General features: G+C 35.9%; 1 protein-coding gene and 1 non-coding gene across 9 annotated transcripts in view; one reads left to right on the forward strand and one right to left on the reverse strand.

The window, feature by feature from the left end:
- Positions 1–20635, reverse strand: part of Ncoa3 (nuclear receptor coactivator 3) — a 123322-nt gene that overhangs the window by 22434 nt on the left and 80253 nt on the right. For 6 of the 8 annotated variants that reach the window (XM_046432886.2, XM_046432885.2, XM_046432881.2 and 3 more), the window contains 8 exons: positions 9614–9697; positions 8580–8752; positions 7748–7848; positions 6179–6353; positions 5060–5248; positions 4794–4895; positions 1206–1346; positions 759–906 (listed from right to left, as the gene is read on the reverse strand). In XM_046432886.2, the coding sequence (XP_046288842.1) occupies positions 759–906; positions 1206–1346; positions 4794–4895; positions 5060–5248; positions 6179–6353; positions 7748–7848; positions 8580–8752; positions 9614–9696 (1112 nt within the window). In that variant the 5' untranslated portion in view covers position 9697. Of the gene's footprint in view, positions 1–758; positions 907–1205; positions 1347–4793; positions 4896–5059; positions 5249–6178; positions 6354–7747; positions 7849–8579; positions 8753–9613; positions 9698–18328; positions 18399–20635 lie in introns of all 8 variants that reach the window. The other 2 variants (XM_058575542.1, XM_058575541.1) reach the window with 1 other exon arrangement.
- LOC124085987 (U6 spliceosomal RNA) lies at positions 2532–2637 on the forward strand. The gene has a single exon (XR_006849663.1). It is a non-coding gene; the product is annotated as a U6 spliceosomal RNA (small nuclear RNA).

Here is a 20635-nt window from a genome sequence, read left to right on the forward strand (position 1 = left end):
ATATCCAGAGTTTACCTGGAAATACTTGCAAACTGCTCAAGATAATAATAAATGAACAACACAGGAAGGTTAACAACATCAGTAGTCATTATCCTTTATTCTTAAAGTGTACCTTCCAATTTTAAATTCATTTCTTAAAAGCAATGTAATATATTATCTTAGAAATGAAAGGTAATCAGCAGAGCACGGTGGCACACGACTGTAATCCCAGCGGCTCAGGAGACTGTGACAGGAGAATTGCAAGATCAAACCCAGCCTCAGCAATTGCAAGGTGCTAAGCAACTCAGTGAGACCCTGTCTCTAAACTACAAAATAGGGCTGGGGATGTGGCTCAGTGCTCAAGTACCCCTGGTACCCAAAAAAGAGAGGAAAAAAAAAGAAAGGTAATCAGAGGTAATCGGGTTTTATGTGCTTTTATGCACCAGCCTTCCCACCCTACTTCTGACTAGGAAGTATTTAATTAGTAAACAAATACTCATTTTTAGAATGGGATACTACACATATGTATAATGTGTCAAAATACATTCTACTGTATGTATACCTAAAAAGAATAAAAATAACAAATTTTTTAAATACTCATTTTTACATAAAATATAACCCTAAAGGAAATAGAATCTACGAATCTAACTCACCTCACCAAATTCAACAGCCTGCCTGCTTTTTCTCTCATTAAATTTCTACTCTTCTTACAGTAATAATAAATCATCCTGAAAACATGGTTGCATTTAACATGCAAATACACGGTAATTCATCATTACCTCTGAAGAAAGTGGGTTGAGACAAAGCCATGACGGTCATTTGTCACAGGATTCCGAAAGAGCTTGCTTTTTGTTTGTGCAGTCACTATAGTTCCATCAGCCAACGAGAATCGATACACTGGGGTTTCCGCGTGGCCATGAATATAAGCTGTAGGAAAAATATACTATTACTGCTAAGTACAGTTGGCAAAACAAGTACACATAAGGAGAAGAGAGGAAGGAATTGTATATCTCAATGCAAAGGGTTTTAAACCAGTGAAAGAGGTTTTTTCCAGGTTAACCTCTGTGTATGTAACAACTCTAGTAAAATTAACAACAAAATCTAAGTATGTTCAAGGATCACTTCTCTCCCCCACGCCCACAAGATGACCGCCATGGTGCATGTGTAGTGCTTTACATATACCCAACATAATGACGAGACCAAGAATCAGCCCCAAATGTCTTTACCTTCTTGATAGTGACGTTTCTGGGACCATGATTGGCCATCATTAAGACTGAAAAATCTCTGGATACACCTTCGGATTATATCTTCAAAACCAGGCCTCATGGAGGATCTCAGTGAATTTGTGTCTATATTGACCACCTTCCCTATTATACAAAAAATAAAGTTTTAAATCCCACCCACAAGTATTTACCACTGCCTAGCCATTGATTAGCATTAAAGAATGAAATACAAGATCTTTATTTTCTCTGGTCCAAGTTTCTGTTATGCATCTTTTCTCCTTAAGAGCATGGTCCTACAGGATACTCTCACATGGATCTACACATTCTGCTGTGGGGTATGATAATATATTTGTCTTGATCCTGTTCCTGATGCAAAACTCCTAAAATCCTTGAATTTTTTACTAAGAGTCTTTATGAACATTTTAATGATTCATAAGGAGTCTCTCTGATCATCTGAATCTATTCTAATAAGGTGATTTAATATAGTACTCCTAGATAGCCTTGGATTGGGGCTGGTCACTAACAGGACAAAGTGATTACAGGACTGGAAATTTCAACCACTTCCGCTGATTCCACAAGGGAGGTGGGGTGTGTTCTAAAAACAAAAGATTTGAGGAGCTTCCAGTTTGGCAAATACATCAAGGTAAGGGGAAGATGGTAAGTGTCTAGAGAGGGTATGGAAGCTCTCAAGGAGAATAAACCTTAATAAATCTGCAGAACAATAAAGTTGCATTTAAACAATTCAAACTAATTACCCAGGATGTCCAGAGCAAAAAATGGGTGATCAACTTCCATGACATGGATCTTGGTCAAGAAAAAAATGTGTTCCATGGTCAAAAATTGGGAGACTATGATTGAACCTCATGTTGATGTCAAGACTACCTATACCTGCCTATCTATTCTGTGCAGGTTTTACAAAAAAATGCAAAAATCAGAACAAGGAGACCTCTTACATTCACCACCGTATGACTACAAATCCTAAAAATGTGGAAATCATGACTAAAGAGGTACAAATACTTATAAGAAGTACTTAATAAGTTGATTCCAAACTGTTCCGTTGATTCATTCTCTCTGTATGTGTAATAGAAAACATGCTGAAGAAAACCAAGTTTAAACTGAGAAAACTCACAGAAATTCATAGCGAAAGGTAGTTCTGGGAAAGCTACTAGAGGGGAGAAAGGTACTAATGCAAAATGAGCTAACAAAAATAAAACCAGCAGTCCAAGAATCTGGGAATCAAACCCAAGGCCTTGAGCATGCTAGGCTCTACTACTGAACTACACTCCCTATTCTTAAAATTCAGAGTTTTAATGGTGACTAAAAAATCTTGTGCTTGCTCTGGCAGCACCTGTATTAAAGTTGCAACGACACAGAGAAGATTAGGTGGCCCCTGTGTGAGGATAACATTCAAATTTGTGAAGCATTCCATATTTTTTTTAAAAAAAATCTTATTAGTGCAAAGGGATGGAGGAGACACAACTCTGAAGAAAGATCAAATACATTACAGGGAACAGTAAATAACTGTGCCTTGTGTACATAAAATAGGAAAGATCTGTCCTCAACCACTTCATCTGAACTTAGCCCTGAGACACATATCAAACATAAAATAGAAGCTCAGAAAGAGTTTACTGAATGAAACACATCAGGGACAGAGGAGAAAATATCTCTATAGGTAAAAAAAAAAAAAAAATTGTTGAGCGCCAACAAACCTGCTGTAAAACACAGAGTAATTGGAAGGCACCAATTATAAATTTGCAAAGATGACTCTCAGTTCTAAATAATATTATCCAGACAAAAGGACTTGATTTTATTGTTTGGTGATTTCTAATTTTTATAATAAACGTATTTTGCTTTGATAATAAAAGAAAGCACTAGATAATTTTTTAAAGATGCTACTAAGTTATTTAGAGAGAAAATTAAATCTGCCAAATCCTAAGAAGTGTAGAGAAAGGCCCACTCTAAAATAACACAAAAATGCCTGTTACCATATTTATTAGAAGGCAAGTAAATACAGAGAAATTTTTCCAATATAAATTAATATCCATTGATGTAAACAAATTGACAATTCAAAACACAAATTTCATTTTTGCTACTTCTTTCACTTGTGATAATCAATACCAAGCATCCTCAAGACAACTGGGCATGACATAAGAAGATCAAGTGACTGTAAAAATAACTAAATTTATAAAATATGATATATGCATTACATGTGTGTACACAGATATATGATACACACACACACACACACACACCTATAATAGCCAGAGCTATGCTTTGTTTAAACTACTCCACTTAATTAAATCATTTATTGAGGGTTCACAATCGGTGTATAAAATCAGTGTTACACAAAGCCAAAACTATAGACTTTTAAGTCAAGCAGACACAGTGCAAATTTTCTTATTAGCCATGATCTTGGACAATAACCCAAACACATCACCTATATCACCAGACTTCCATTTCCAATCTCTGAGATGATGCAGGTATGACAAACACTTCACATCATACTTAGAGGTTAAATGGTCACAAGAGCAACCCTGAAGATGAACACAAGTAATATTTCTACCATGTTTAAGTTCCCCAATGTAACTTCTCAACAGTAATGTCTTTAACTCTCAATTCCCACATTCAAAAAAAATGGCAGACCAAGACTGCAGCTCAACCAGGCAGTGGAACAAACCTATAATCTCGGCAACTCTAGAGGCTAAGGCAGAAGGATTTCAAACTCAAGGATAGCCTCAGCAACTTAGTGAAGCCCTAAACAAATTAGCAAGACCCTGCCTTAAAATAAAAAATAAAATGGACTAAGGATTTAGCTCAGTGATGAAGTGTCCCTAAGTTCAATCCTCAGTACCCACACACACACACACACACACACACACAAAGATTGCAGCTCATTTTGATGCCAATAATTATATAGTAATAGTAACTCTCATTAAATTACCTGTACTTTTGAAAACTTCTTTCTTTTAATACATGCTTTTGAAGCTAAAGAAATACTAACTTATGGAACAAAATGCTATTTGGAGCTGGGCACAGTGGTGCACACCAGTAATCTCAGTGGCTCAGGAGGATTGCGCATTCAAAGCCAGCCTCAGCAACATGGAAGCACTAAGCAACTCAGTGAGACCTGGTCTCTAAACAAAATACAAAATAGGGCTGGGGGTACCAAAAAAACTTGTTATTTGGAGAAAAAGCCAGATGCCCCTACTTTTGCTTTTTAATTTTTTTTGGGGGGGGTGGATTTTAAGTGACAAATAGATTCAACACAAATGCCAAGAGTTTTAGTGAAATTAATTGCCTTAGGTCTATGTAAGAAACACAGGATATAATATACTTAAAACATCCATCACGGGGCTGTGGTTGTGGCTCAGTGGTAGAGCACCTGCCTCGCATGTGTGAGGCACTGGGTTCAATCCTCAGCACCATATAAAAGAAGTAAATAAAAATATTTTGTCTATCTACAACTAAAAAAAAAATTTTTTTTAATTCATCATAGAGGATATAAGCATTAAAATGATAATGTAGACTAAGTTAACTTTTTAACAATTTCCAAAATGAAAACATACAAAACACACACACACACAGTTTTACCTGAAAGATCATGTCTAGTAATAAAGCTCTCAGGATTTGACTGAAATGCTCTTTCTCCTGTAGTAATGCGACGAGCCACACAGATCATACAGGACTGCAAATCTACAATCAAAAATATGATCAAATAAGGATTCTATTTATTTTGGGACATATCTATTGCAGGTGAACAAGGACATGAACTACAGTATGAAGTTACAGCAATGGAAGCCATATGCTCCAAGTTTGCTGCTGTGTTTCATAAATATCATAAATCTGATTGCTCTTACCTTCCCCCTCCTCCATCATAGCTCGTGGCTGAGACAAGGCAAAGCACTGCATTGTTTCGTATCTCTGGCGCATTTCAGGACTGGTATTCATGTCTTCCAGAATATCGTGTGTTGTTTTCATCAACATACGGCAATTAAATGTATGGCTTTTTTGTCTCTGGGTTTCACTTGTCCAGGAAACTCCATTAACTTTGGAAAATAAGTGGAAATAACTTTTTAAAAATCTGAAAACTCAATCCAAGAGTATCATCAAGAATTCATGCTATGGGTAGCAGAGTGCTTACCTAGCATGCACAAGACCCTGGATTCAAAATGGAAAGGAAAGGGGCTAGGGTGCAGCTCAGTTGTAGAGCGCTTGCCTAGCATGTGTGAAGTACAGGGTTCAATCCTCAACACCACATAAAAGAATAAATTAAAAAAATAAAATCACTAAATAAGAAATAACTAAAAATATTTTTTTAAAAAAGGAAAAGAAGAAGAAGGAAGGGGGGAATAAATGGAAGGAAGGGGAGAAAGGAGGAAAACAAGAGAAAAACACAAAAGAAAGAAAAAAGGGATTCAAGTGATAAACCAGGCATGATGGTGCAGACCTATAATCCCAGCTACTCTGGAGGATTCACTTGAGCCCACTAGGTTAAGGCCAATCAGAGCAACATAGCAAGACTCTGTCTCCCCCCCCCCAAAAAAAAAATTTCAACTATGTTTTCTCATTACATATATTTTCCATGGTAATGCCTATGCTAACATTTTAGAATGGTAATATAAAAAACATTTGAATAATTTCAACTTCAACAGAAATATCACTGTATATTTTTTAATGTTTATTTTTTAGTTGTAATCAGACACAATACCTTTATTTCATTTATTTATTTTTTTGTATGTGGTGCTGAGGATCGAACCCAGGGCCTTGCACGTGCTAGGCGAGTGCTCTACTGCTGAGCCACAACCCCAGCCCCTCACTGTATGTTTTGACCCCATGAAATTTACTGAGACCATATCTAAAAACTTAATTAACCACTTACCTCTAATCCCTACATTTCTAAAAAGTATATTCAATTTTCTTAGAAATCATTTTTTTAAAATTGTTTAAATATTTAGAAAATCACATTAAGAGCCTACCTGTAGATTTTGGTAAGTTTTTAAGAAAATCCTTTCTATCTTCTTCATGCAAAATATTATACACACTTGTGTTAACCAAGTCCTCCTGTTTATATTGCAGGTATTGTGTGACATTTTCTGACACAAATACAATGTTTCCATCTCGATTCACCACGAACAGGAAACCATCCAATGCCTAAAATGGGATGTTAATACCTATTAATTAATATGTTAATACCTATTATAGACCAAACTGTATCCCCTCAAAATTCATATGCTGAAGTCCTTGCCCTCAGTGTGACTGTTTTGAGATAAGGCTTTTGGGTGGGGGGGGGTAATTAAGAATAAAGAGGTCATAAGGGTGGGATCCTAATCCCATATGACTGGTGTCCTTATAAGGAAAGAGGAAGAAAATATCAAGGATACACACAAAAAGAAAAGGTCACATGAAGACACAGTGACAAACAAAGGAGAGAGGACTTAGGAGAAACCCATCCTGCTAACACCTTTATCTTGGACTTCCAGCATCCAAAACTGCAAGAATAAATTTCAGCTGTTTAAGCCTCCCAGTCTGTGAACTTCTGTTTTGGTAGCCTTACAAGACTTAGACAACAGCCTTATTACTAAGTAGAACTTGCAAAGATTGGGGGGGGTGGGGGGGTGGGTAACAATAACTACAAACAAGCATAAGCCACCATTTCTATTAACATTAACAACATTACTACAGGACTTATGAAGAGTAAAAAGAATAATTTGGGAGGAAAAAAGGTAAGTAGTATCCACATAAATCTCAATTAATGTATAACCTATTTTTTTTAAGAACTGCATTTTCAAAGGAGCTTTTAAAAGAGAAAAATCATCCTTCGTTCCTTCCTCTCTTCCATTTGATATCAAATCATACCACAGAAACTAACATACTATTCCTTAATAAAAACTTACGGAGAGGAAACAAAAACTTTAGCAGATAAAAAGCAGCTGGAACAAACTAGCTGAAAACAAGATGACAAGTAAACTTGATGAAGGGATCTGCCTTGAAGTAAAGCACTCTGTGTTAAGAGAGTAATCAGATCTAAGACAACTACTTAAAAAACAGTGCATATTTTAAATGTTATAGATTTATCAAGAATATGGAACCTGAAGGCTGGGGGTGTCAACTCCGTTTTAAAGCATTTGCCCAGCAGGCATGAGGCCCTGGGTTCAATCCCCAGCAGTACAAAAAAAAAAATAAAAAGTGAAAAATAAAAACTGTATGCCATATGATCAAATATACAAAAATGCACAAGACTAAGCTAAAATACATGCAAATATTGCCTCTATAAAATACTTTGTGAAATTACGGTTACCATTTCTCTCCTACTTCTGTGTGTATGTGTGTGTGTTTTATATCAGTTTGCAACTCCATTTTTATTAAGGGGACAGGACCTCCTGAGCTATGTTACATTGTAATTTTTACTATTATATTCTGAACATTGATTTCTGTTCTCACAGAAAGAAATGTTTTCTACATGTTCTCATTTCCTAACCAAAATTTTCTTTTTTTATCTTTTTTACTTTATGTTATAACCAAAGTGCAATATATTTTATATTTACCTGAAGTAAAAGTGGTCCTAAAGAGTCTTTATCAATAACACCTTGTCCTGTAGAAGATACATCCGCTTTCTGAACATCATCATCACTGGAAATAGCTTTTCCTGGAAAGACAGAAGGCAACACTATGCATAGCACAGATATCAGCTATAGATTAAATCTACCTTCAAACGGTTCTCAGAAAACACACGCACGCGTGCACATACAAGGCATGCCCACGTTATTTACATATATACATATATATGTGTGTGTATATGTATGTATATATATGTATGTATATATATATGTATACATATACAGAATATTTCCTGATAAGAAAATGCCACAATTTAAAATATTAAACTTCATATTTACTCAGGAAAGCAGAAGATACCTAAATTTTCTTCCACTAGTACTAGCCATTGGCTTCCTGAAATGATGTTAACTTTTTTTTTTAATTAGTCGTAGATGGACACAATACCTTTATTTATTTTTATGTGGTGCTGAGGATCAAACCCAGTGCCTCGCACATTCTAGGCAAGTGCTAGGCGACTGCTCTACCCCTAAGCCACAACCTAAACCCCCATGCAGTTAACTTTTAATAGCGACGCTGGCCTTCCAATTCTCTGTTAACTATTTCCTAAAAAAAGCTAAGTTACTTGTCCATTATCATACTCTCTAGCCTCAATCATTTGTAGTGCCCCCCCCCCCAAAAAAAAAGTAGCAACACAGCAAATACAGGGGCTGGGGCTTGCAAAAGGCCCTGGGTTCTGTCCTCTGCACCCACCCATACACAAAAATCAACACAGCACAAACTCCTTCCAAAGACTTTAGAGTTTTTCTTACTTTGTATTACCTTGCTCTTTTATTTGACGTATCTGTCTTACTGTTTCCTTTAAAATTGCACATTTATCTGGTTTGACGTTGAAATTGTCAATATCACTAAGATTTGCAGATATCAGTTCAGCCAATTCTTCAATATATTTACTCTCCTGCTCTCGTCTCCACTTTTCACCACTGCAGGTAAGACTAACAAGAGAGGAGAAAAGCCATGTCACACCTGCCATAAGAGCTGTAAGCAGAGACAACCCCCACACACCATTACTTTCAAGTGTAAAGGAACTAAACTCAGCCAACAGGAACTATAAAATCATTGTTAATGAAGAAGTAGCACAACACAGTAGAATTTCATGCAAAGCTAAATTCAATTGCACCTTTTTATTAGCCAGGTGGCCTTGGGAAGAGCAAGCCTCAGTTCCCTCACCTGGAAGGCAGGAACAATCTTTACCTTGTAGAGGTAAACAACTAACAGATAATAACAAAAACAGGCACTTATTATTAATGATGAAGCTTTATGAATTACAGATTTTTTTATTTTTTCAACTATTACTTTGAAGTTAACATTAGCTTTGGCAAATATTTTAAAAATTACAGAGCAGCACTACACAGATTACAGTATTTTAGTTCTGATTTTGTTAAGCTTCTAATTTCATTCAAGAAAAAGAAAGTAATGTAACCTTTAAATGCCAAAATATGAAACTTACAACATATTCTTAAAGGATACCAAAGATTCTTACTTATAATACAGTCACCTATTCCTAACTCCTATACCGTACATCCAGAAATTCTTTTTAAAGTAACAGACTATTAAAATAACATTCTGCCTTCTGTCTGAATCAGTGATTCCTCTGATGTGAATCTTTGATTCCTTCACATCATAAAGATGTCCACCTCGTCTTCACTGCACTTGATATAAAGCAAAATCACATTTAAGAAAAAAATTTTAATCTAATGAGAGAATGTAAATAACAAAGCTGAAATGGTAAACTAAACAAAACAGAGGGGAGAAGGGAAGGACTGTGGAGAAACATCTAGAAATAAATCACCTACCCCTGTCCTGGAGTATCACATGGCAATTTGCGTTTTCGTGAGTCACTGGCCAGTGGATCCAAATTTTCTCCTAACCCGCTCATCCTGATTATACATTAGTGACGAAGAAAGAATGACGACAAATAAAAGCATTATAAAATATCCATTTCTCGGGAAAATGTCATTGTAATTGCATGCTATCATTCAGAAATAATTTCTCAATATTCTTTATCATAAATCAGTATAATTAAAAACCTCAAAATTCATCTTTCACATTAATTATGCAGAACATCCAATCTCAAGACAGAAATGTTTCAGGCCCTGTTTAAAATGTGCATATTAAATACTTCAGAGTATAAGGCATTTTATTCATGTTTAGTAACACAAGACTGCCAACCCTAATATTGATAAAATTCTGTATTTTATTTATACCCCAGTGGAAAGCACAAATAGTTCTTGTGATTTGATAAGAACTCTTCAAATGATAAACCTAAATTATTCAGCCTATTTTGGCATTTTTCCTTCAATCATTTCATTAATATTTATCATCTAATGTGTTTTTCTTCTATTAAATTAGAATAAGCCTGGACTATATAAACAACATTGTAAAACTCCCCTACATTCTGCTTAGAAAGAAGTAGGAAAACAGTAAAACCATGGGGCGGGGGAAATGTTTTGACACTAAACCACACAGTAACAATTATTTTAATACCGACTGACTGAAAACTCTACTAAAACATTTTTCTAAGATAAAGATAAAAAGTATTTTTATTGAAAAAGAACAATGAATTTTTAACACTCAGTGGATTATAATTTAAGATATATACTAAGTCTTCATTTACTAAGAATTTCATGTATACTAAACTCGTTTATAATAGGATAAGCACTGTTCTTTAATTCCAAGTCCTCAAGTGCAGGGGTGCACACCTGGTACCTCAGGAGGCTGAGGCAGAGAAACACAAATTTCATATCAGCCTCAATGACTTAGACTATCTCAAAATAAAAAAGACTAGGGATGTACCTCAGTACCTAGGTTCAATTTTAGGTTTAAAAAAAAAGAATTCCATGTCACCAATAAAGTTCAAACTTTCTAATTTATTTATTTATTTTTTTAAATTTATTTATTTATTTTTTTAAATGTTAGGATGTATCTGGCATTCAGTTGGGTCCATAAGACATATCCTGACTGACATGCACGACCACTAGGTGGCAAAATACTACCAGAAAAGAAGACAAAAAATGCAGGGACAAGATGCCAATCAAACCTAAAATATGTAGCTTTAAAAACAACCCTAATCACGATTACTCAGGAATTCTAGACTATAGCATTATTTTACATATTCACTTTGTATAAATTAAATATAGACTAAATTCCACGCTCTAATTTTGGTAGTAAAATATAAAAGCTGACAAGTATTTTAAAGATATGCTGGGGTGTTTTTTCTCCCTGACATAAATCTAAGTCAAGAAGAGAAATAAAATAACCTTAATTAATAGTATTCCCCAAAAAAAATGTGGCTCAATATGATTTTTAAAGCATACTTGGAACACACAATCTCAGGAGTACTGTATTTTCAAAACTATCAATGTCAAAATAAAAGGTCATTGTCACAAAAGATACTCTATATAAACTATCCAGATTAAAAGAATCTAGAGAGAAACAACCATTAAATATAATATTTGATCCTAGAATGGATCCTGTACTGTAGGGAAAAAATTCTAAAACATACATAACTGAGTTAATTGACAAATTACAATGTGGACAATAAATAAAGGTATTCTATCAATATTAAATTTACTGATGTTGACATATGAACTATGGTTATTGAAGAGTATCAATATTCTTAATATTTAGGCTCAATAGGCCATTATGTATGCAAATGGCCTTCAGGTGGTGGAGGAGGTATTATAAGTAAAAACCAGGAAGGGGAAGAATGAGTGGAAGGGATTAGAGCGAAAAATTGGCACTGGGTCAATCTTGGGGGTAGGGGAGAGAAATTACAAAGCCACTGCATTTTTCTTTTCCTTGTAACTTTGTTATTGGGAAATAAGCAAAATTGAAAGCAAAAGTTTTAAAGTATGTTCAGGTTTGATTTTCTACTTTTCATATTTAAAAAGAGCAATGATTCCTAAGTACAAAAATAGATTGATCTAGCTACATATCAATTGGGTTTTCATCTGGGTCATTCGAAAGTTATCTTTAAATTGAATGGCAAACCATCCAATGAGTAATAACATCTCTTTATTTTAAAATACAATTTAGTCTACATTCTATATAGTATTTTCCTACTCTGGTGACAAACATAAGCTAAATCTCAAAAACTGAGTGGAAGAAACTATTCAGTGATCAGTAACATTAAGTTGAAAACTAATCTATATTTTCAATATTATGCCTTATACTTTGCTATGAAATATAAGCTGAATCCTCAGTATAGTGTAATGTGCCTAGCATATAATAAGTGTTCAATGAATGCACTGAGTAAATACTGAATAAACATTCAACCTACCATATTTCAGAATTTCTTTCACTTTGATCTTAAAATCATTCAATGCAATCCTATTACTTTAAACTTAATTTTCAATAGAGAATTTACACCAGGATAATCTCAATATGGAATTATCATATTATCAGTCAAAACCAGAAATGCACATGTCATTGGTGCTAAGACAATGTTTAAATGCATATTGAGAAACCTAGAAATGTCTACTATGTCTGTAGATACAAAAGGCTCTTTCTCTTGACCTTGGCAGATAAACAAACAAGCTACAGGGCTGGGGATGTGGCTCAAGCGGTAGCGCGCTCGCCTGGCATGCGTGTGACCCGGGTTCGATGCTCAGCACCACATACAAACAAAGATGTTGTGTCTGCCGAAAAACTAAATAATAAATATTAAAATTCTCTCTTTAAAAAAAAAAAAAAAAGCTACAAGGTACACATAACCCTCTGCAGTCTCTGTACTACCAACTTACTCTCACTGAGTTCAACAACGCCTAGGAACACAGGTAATTATCTAGAAAAGTGCTAATACAAAAATCCTGGTAAAACATGGTAAAGATGTATACCCAAACATGGACAGTATAATTATTTAAGACACATTATATTTCTCCTATTTCATTCTTTTAGGAAAAGATTTGACAAAGTTTTGTCGGACATGGACAAATCTTGGTACATTCAGCGTTCAGTTATATAGAACCACAATGTCCAAGAGGGAATGACACACTACTGTACAGCAAAATTCAAAGTAGAGCAAATATATCTCCAAAATCATTAAACTAAAGAAAATGGCCAACATGAGAAATAAAGTATTTCTTCCCCCCCAAAAAAAATAATAATTTTAATATATTCAATAATAAAAGTGCCAGGACAAATGACTGGCACTTTTTTGTCCAGTTCTCTACTTGATCTTAGTTATAAACAAACAAACAAAAATTATAAATAAGCATTTGTTTTACTTGCCAGGCATGTCTGCTTCTAAGACAGTACACCTTCTAACTTGGTAGAGAATCCTTTTTTAAAGTAAAAAGGTAAGCGCCCAGCATACAAACACTAAGTCTCGTCCATTTTCAGTCAGTAGTAAAGAAAGGAATGACAGAGAGGGCGCAGCATGTACCAGAACCCTGAAGTTCTAAAGGTTAAGAATTGCAGATCGTAACCAGATAGCTTACATTCTTATTTTACATCTTAAATTAGTTTGGAGGATATATGAAATTGGAACACTCCATCTTCAAAGGAGAAATAATATAACACAAGAATTTCACAGCATACTTGATTATAAGACTAGATTATCTACAGGGCATGAAGGTGTATGCCTAGAATCCCAGCTATTTGGGGGACTGAGGCAGGAGGAACACAAGTATAAGGCCAGTTTGGCAACTTACTGAGATTCTGTCTCAAAAAATTAAAAGAGTCAGAGTGCAGCTCAATGGAACAGCACCTGTCTAGCATGTGTGAAGCCCTATATTCAACCCCAGTATCACAGAAAGAAAAAAAGATTAAGGCTTACACAGTTGAACAGAAATTAATACAACATAAACTTGCCTGTGTAATATACATAAATATTATTTTGAAGTTTACAATCAAGAGATTCCCCCAATATACTGTTAAAATGGAAAGTTGCCACTAATGCACTTCCAGATAGACCACAATCAAATCACAAAGATCTTTTTAAGCCCTTGACTCTACAGTATAGAAAAGAACTAGAGAACTTTTCATTGAATCAGAATCAAAAACAAACTCAGTCTTTCAATGTGAACAGATCCTTAAGCCATTCTCACCATTATTTTGTCTGAAACACTTCTACTGAAGAGTCCTGTGCTATACTAATCAAGTGCACTAATGCAACAATACACACTTGAATCTAGGATTACATTTAAGATATTTTATGTAATTACTTTAAATATAGAATAGTAATTTAGAGTATCTTTCAATGCTATAAAAATTCAATCTCATCTGTTTTCTATATTATTCAGAAAAACCAGAAGCATATCCATGATAAAATTTAAAATGACTAAGAATCTTCAACTAGGTAGAATTTTTCACTAGTCAGATGGACAGGAAGTACTCCTTATCCAAAAGAAAAAGATCTTCATCAACAATACCAATGTCCACTCTGAATTTTTTACTCTGAGTAAAAAGTTATTTTAGGAACCTAAGAAAAGTGATGCAGCGCCAAAAGAGTAAGAGATGGGCTATCCAGTAAATCCAAATTGGCAAAGAGACCAACTAAATATTATGCTTTTCCTAAGTTAATAAAAAGAAGGAAGGGGATCATTTCTGTGGCATGGTGGTGTTAAGCATCTCACATGATAACGTATGTGAGTAACATTCAGTTATGTTACTCACAATGGCTCTCCAAGGCATATGTTATCATTCCATTTTACAGAGAAGGAAATGGCTAAATAACTTTTCACAAGATCCCACAGGGATGTTGGATGGCAGAGCTAGGACTGCGGTATTTTTTTCAGACTTGTTTTTTGTCTTTGCAGGTATGGGAACTGAACTCAGGGCCTTGTTCTTCTATACAAGGGCTCTACTATTGACCTACATATATCCCCAATCCTTTTTTCAGACTTCATTACCAACAAAATGTTATCAAATGTTTCTGGGGCATTTTATTCCCCACCACTTATTTACTTATACCACTGAATCATACTGTCTCTAACCAGTTTGCCACAAATTTCTTAGCTCGTCAATAAGAACATTGAAAAACTATAACATGCACAATTTAGGGACATGCAGCATAAGGGCCAGAGGTCAGGTCAGCAGTCACTAATGCTGCTATTCTCTCCATCCCCTTAACCTAACCCTAATCATTGCTCCCCAAGTCACTGGGTAAACTGAGCTCTGTGGTAGTCTAACATTATCCACAACCCCTATTTCCATTTGAAATGAACAGTCAGTGGCTACACAAGAAAATTTGAGATCAGACAAGCAAAAACTATACCCAAAAATAGCCTGTCAAGTATTGTTGTTCTGGGTTTGTAAAATTAAATGCTGGGGCCAAGAACTGTTGACTATTCCATGAGTAGTTTAGTTTATCCATCGGGTTTGCCTGTCTGACTTATATAAGGTATGATTAAGTACATTAATTAGGGAGAGTTTCTGGGTGTCTCCTGAGAATCACAGTAACTTAAGGAAATTTCCAAACAACAGCTGTGGATTTGAATTGATTTACTGAAAACTGCTTGAAATGCTATGAAAAGTTTGAGAATGCTCAAGTCAATTGGGGGGGGGGGCAGTGAGCACTCCTGGGAAGAATTTGAGACATTCATTCATTCATAAAGGCTCTACCCAAAATTCAAGTTTCTAATTGGCACTCCTTCTCAGACAATTCAATAGGCAACACTAGGTAATCTAAGGGCTTAATCCTGCAAGATTATTTCTTCCAAAATATCAAATGTGGATTTTTTTTCTTCCCTGTCTGTTGACCATACTAAAAAATGTTTACAGTTCCAAGAAAACTGGCACTGTGAAGGGAAGAACCAAAGATAAATATAACCCATACATGCTTAAGGGGCAGAGGGAGACAAGAAGGACATAAATCCATAAACATGTAGCCATTATGCAAGCCGCCTCATCAATTGGATGATATGTTCAAAGAAGCTCCTTTTAACCGTGGTAAGAAGGAAAAAAGTCATGAAGAGACAGCAGGAGAGTAAAGAGAGGCCTAAGTTTCAGATAAAAACAATCTGCAGTCGAGTACGGTGGCAGTGGTGCACACCTGTAATCCTAGCAGTTTGGGAGGCTGAGACAGGAGGATCATGAGTTCAAAGCCAGCCTCAGCAAAAGCAAGGCACTAAGCAACTCAGTGAGACCCTGTCTCTAAATTAAATACAAAATAGGGCTGGGGATGTGGCTCAGTGGGCAAGTGCCCCTGTATTCAATCCCTAATACAAAAACAGAAAATCCTCAGTCAGGGGTGATGGTAAACACCTGTAATCCCACAACCAAGGAAGTTGAAGCAGGAGAATCTCAAAGTTTTAGACAAGCCTTGGCAATATATCAAGATCCTGTCTCAAAATAAAGAGGATAGGGGATATAAATCAGTGGTAAAGCACTCCCGAGTTCGATCCCTACCACCCCAGAACAACAATCTGGCAATATCCTTTGCTTCTATTACTGATAATTTATTATGTTTCTGGAATAAAGTATAAACCACCTAATGAATTCATTTTTCAATTTAATTCCCTCTCAGCTCAAACACTTGCATGTCCAGGATCAAAGATGAGTGACACCACAAACTGCTAGAACTCTCAAGCTAGCTGAAAAGAAAACCATATAAACAAATTTGGTACGTGTTAAAATGAAAAAAACCACAGAAAGACAGCCAAGAGAAAACCTACTAATATACAGCCTTTAAAAAACAGAAGAACTATACACCTGGTGTCTATAATAAACTATCTTTGCAGACACATATACAAGAAAATGGTATAACCTTGGATCCTGGTAATTTCTTTTCCTCTTACCTTTAGTTTATTGCCAACATGTAGGGAAAGGGGCTAGCAAGGAAAATAAAGTAAAATGTCCTATTATTTTTAATATATGAATTAAACTGAAAAGCACCTGAATGTCAATTGACTGTTTAATGCGGAAGGTCACATTCTCTCTCCTCTCTCTGTACGCCTCTCCTTTTCATTCTTAATCAACAGGCTGACTCCAGTGCTCCTTCACAATTTTGTTCTGGTTTCAACCTGACAAAGTTGAATTCAAACACAAACTCCCCAGAGGCTCTAGTACCAGAAATGGGCATACCAATTAGCCAACGCAGGTGTTAGCTGCAACTGGAAGCTTGTTGCCAGGAGACTTCTCAACCTCCACGTGAGCAACAGAGTTGAAGTTCACAGATATATTCTGTGCAGAGGGAGTTAAGCAAGCCAATTCCATCTAAATTGATAATCCTCTCCTGACAGCATACTAACTAGCTGTGTAACTCTTGTTTTAAAGGTTACATTTGATTCTATAATTTAATACACTGAATCTATCTCCCATACAGAACTAAATCTGAGCTTCATGAGTTTCATTTTCAACATATTATTGTCAGCTGTACTTCATCCTCATCACCACCATCATTAGTAGCCTCACAAGCCTAAAAGTTTCTAGCAAAGGATGATTACAGAAACATTTCCTACTTTATTTGTAATCTTAAGTTATTAATTTCTTTTTAAACTTCTCCTATATCCCTCTTCCATTTAGAATATCCTGCCTCTAAAATCAAACTCCACTGCCAACTTTGGTGAAACCATCCCTAACTCTTCTGGTTAGAGAAAGTTTTCTCTTTTTTTTATCCTGATGTTTTTGTGTTTTGTTTGTACTGGGATTTGAATTCAGGGGCTTGCACATGCTAACTGAGCTCTGCATCCCAAGTCCTTTTTTAAATTTTGACACAGGATCTAAGTTGCCCAGGCTGGCTTTGAACTTATAGTCTTCCTGTCCCAGCCTCCCAGGTTGCCACAATTACAGGTGTGTGCCACAGCACCCAGGTAGCTTTTATACTTACATTGTAACATTTTATATACTACACTATTTCTATTCATTTTTCTGTCTCTACTTCCTATATTGTAAGTTCTACCAGTAAAATGCTTTTATATAAGACTCTTGTTTATTGCAAAACTCCTCTTTTTTACTAACACCACTTCCGTTGTTCCTTTTTCCACCTCCAGTTTCTCCATTTCCTTCCCATCAGCAATACTTTTGACCAACTCCTCATCTTCCAAAAATACAGAGAAGGTTTATAGAGAGGAAGTAAGTAAATACTTTGTAGAAAGTTTCTTCTTTCGGAATTGTTATTTTTCACTTAGGTCTTCCCATTCCAAGAATATAGTGGCTTCAAGCTACCTATAAAACTCAATCAAGGGTCTGAATCCTTCAGCTGACTTACTAGGATACAATAAAGACAATGAGGCTTTTTTGGGATCAAACTTGAGAAATAAATCTCAATTTCATCGCTTCACTAAAGGTGAACTCTCATCACCTGTAAAAAGCTTACCACTTGTAAAAACTGGGGATAATCACATCTTACATATTCATGTTTACTGGGAGGCTAAGAAGCAACACATAGCAAACAATTGGTGTAGGGAATACTGTGATTCCCCACAAAAGTACAGGACACCAAGAACAAAGATGCCCATTTAGCAACATTGATACTACTCTCATTTGAAGAACAAATAGCTATAAATATCCCAATTGAAAAGACTCAGACAGGGCTGGGGATGTGGCTGAAGCGATAGCACGCTCACCTGGCATGCGTGAGGCCCAGGTTCGATCCTCAGCACCATATACAAACAAAGATGTTATGTCCACCGAAAACTAAAAAAATAAATATTAAAAAAAAAAAAGAAGGAAAAGACTCAGACAAATAACAAAGTAACCAGAACTATTCAGGCTATCTTCAACTTACAAATAGCTAACCAGATTCAAAACATTTTCTCACTGAAATAGTGTAGTGAATGGTAGACAGGAGCTAACATACAACCATGAAAACAGAATAAATCAAAAATATTAAGTATGTGTTCTTATGATAAATAGGTATAATTAAAGAATAAACAGGCACATTTTAGAGGATTCTGAAGAGACTCTCCAGGTACCCCAGATACAGTACACAGTGTGGGGTTTTGGTGGCTTTCTCATTTTAATGATCTCTTTTTACCTCTGAAATTGTGTTTTAACTTTTCTTTGACAGACATAAATATCACTATATTATTTATATCTAAGGTTGTTCCTCTGACCCATAATAAAAACATAAGTAGCAAAGAGAGAAATAAAACAAAAATCAAAGATTTTACCCCCATTAAGGTAAGTTCCAAAGGATTGGTTAAAGAGAAACAGTGGGAATGTGAGTAGGATATTAGCACAAAGCAGAAATAAAATCTGATATAAATTCAATTAATAAGCAATAAAAGTAAAACTGATGATATACCACATGCCCCACTGTCTTCTAATCAGTTTTTTTAATGTGCCTCACAGAAGACAACACGGGGGGTGGCAGGGTGGGGAGGGAAATTAGAACTGAAGAGTTACGTTAGCTACCTGGTAACCTAACAGTCGGGAACAGCGAAGCTGATACAGTAGATGGCACTAGGAAAATAAGGAAGGTAAATGGTAACAACAGGGAACTAATCAAAGGCAAAGGCAGAACCTGTAGAGAAAAGAACAAAGTAGAACACACTTCGCCCTGCATTATAAAGTTGGCCCTGTCCACCAACATCCAAAAATATAAAGAAACTACGTGGGTTTACCTTGACACTGACATTATAATTAACAATGTGGAGATTTAATTGATAAAACACTGAGTTATTTTTCAATGATAAAGTACTAAAGGTGGGAAAAGGAGTAAGATGTATCATGGAAAAGTACATTTTGGGTAAACTTCCTCCTCTATAAAAGCAAAGAGGTTGGGAATTGAGATTTCCAACTCTAGCAACAGGACTCAACAAATCTGACTCATAAGATTTCCTGAATAGGTCATCATCTTTACTTCTGACTGTGGCCTCGTCCTTTTCTTCCCCTGTGACCTCACAACTTCTTATTGTTCAATGATTATAATTCCACTATTACTTTAAATTACTTTAAATAACTTCAACAGAACCATGGGGGAGGGGGGCGTTTACAGGGGTTTGAACTCAGGGGCACTTGACCACTGAGCCACATCTCCAAACCTATTTTGTATTTTATTTGAAGACAGGGTATCACTGAGTTGCTTAGTGCCTCACTTTTTGCTGAGGCTAGCTTTGCACTCCCAATCCTCCTACCTCAGCCTTCCAAGCCGCTGGAATTATAGGCATGCACCACCACACCGGGGCAGAACCATTCTTTTAAAACAATGTTTCCATATCCCTAGAAGATACATGCTAGTAACAGAATTTACCTTTTCAAATAAGTCTCTAAGACTACAGATAACAATAAGGTACTATTCATTTCAAAAAGCTATAAGGATGGGCTGGGGCTGTAGCTCAATGAACGTGTGAAGCACTGGGTTTGATCCTCAGTATGAATGAATGAATGAATGAATCGTGGCCATCTACAACTAAGAAAAAAATACTTAAAAAAAAAAAAAGCTAAAGAATTTCAAATGATTTTACTCTCAAGTAAGAGCCACGCATTGTGGTACACACCTATAATCCCAACTACTAAAGAGACTGAGGCAAGAGGATTTCAAGTTCAAGGCCAGCCTGGGCAAAGGGGGGGGGGGGGTTGTAGGGTGGTGAGAGACAGAGAGAAAGGAGACAGGTATATCTGACCTGATTTAAACTCTATGCAATATACAGAATCATCTTGCTACCCCACTATTAGGGATAATTTTTGTTTCCATGTACCAGTAAAAATTTTTAATTAAAAAGTAAGCCAAGCCTGGAAGACACACCTGTAGTTTCTGCTACCTGGGAGACTGGGGCAGGAGTTCACAAGTTCAAGGCCAGGCTGGGCAACATGGTGCGATTTAGTCTCAAAAAGGGCCAGGATGTAGCTCAGTGGCAGAGAACTTTCCTAGCATGTGTAATGCCCTGGGTTCATCCCCAGCACTAAACAAATAACTAAATAGATGGATG

This window comes from Marmota monax, unplaced genomic scaffold (assembly GCF_021218885.2).
Source record: "Marmota monax isolate L192 unplaced genomic scaffold, Marmota_monax_Labrador192_F-V1.1 WCK01_AAM20220418_F8-fsc00014, whole genome shotgun sequence".
NCBI classification, from domain to species: domain Eukaryota; kingdom Metazoa; phylum Chordata; class Mammalia; order Rodentia; family Sciuridae; genus Marmota; species Marmota monax.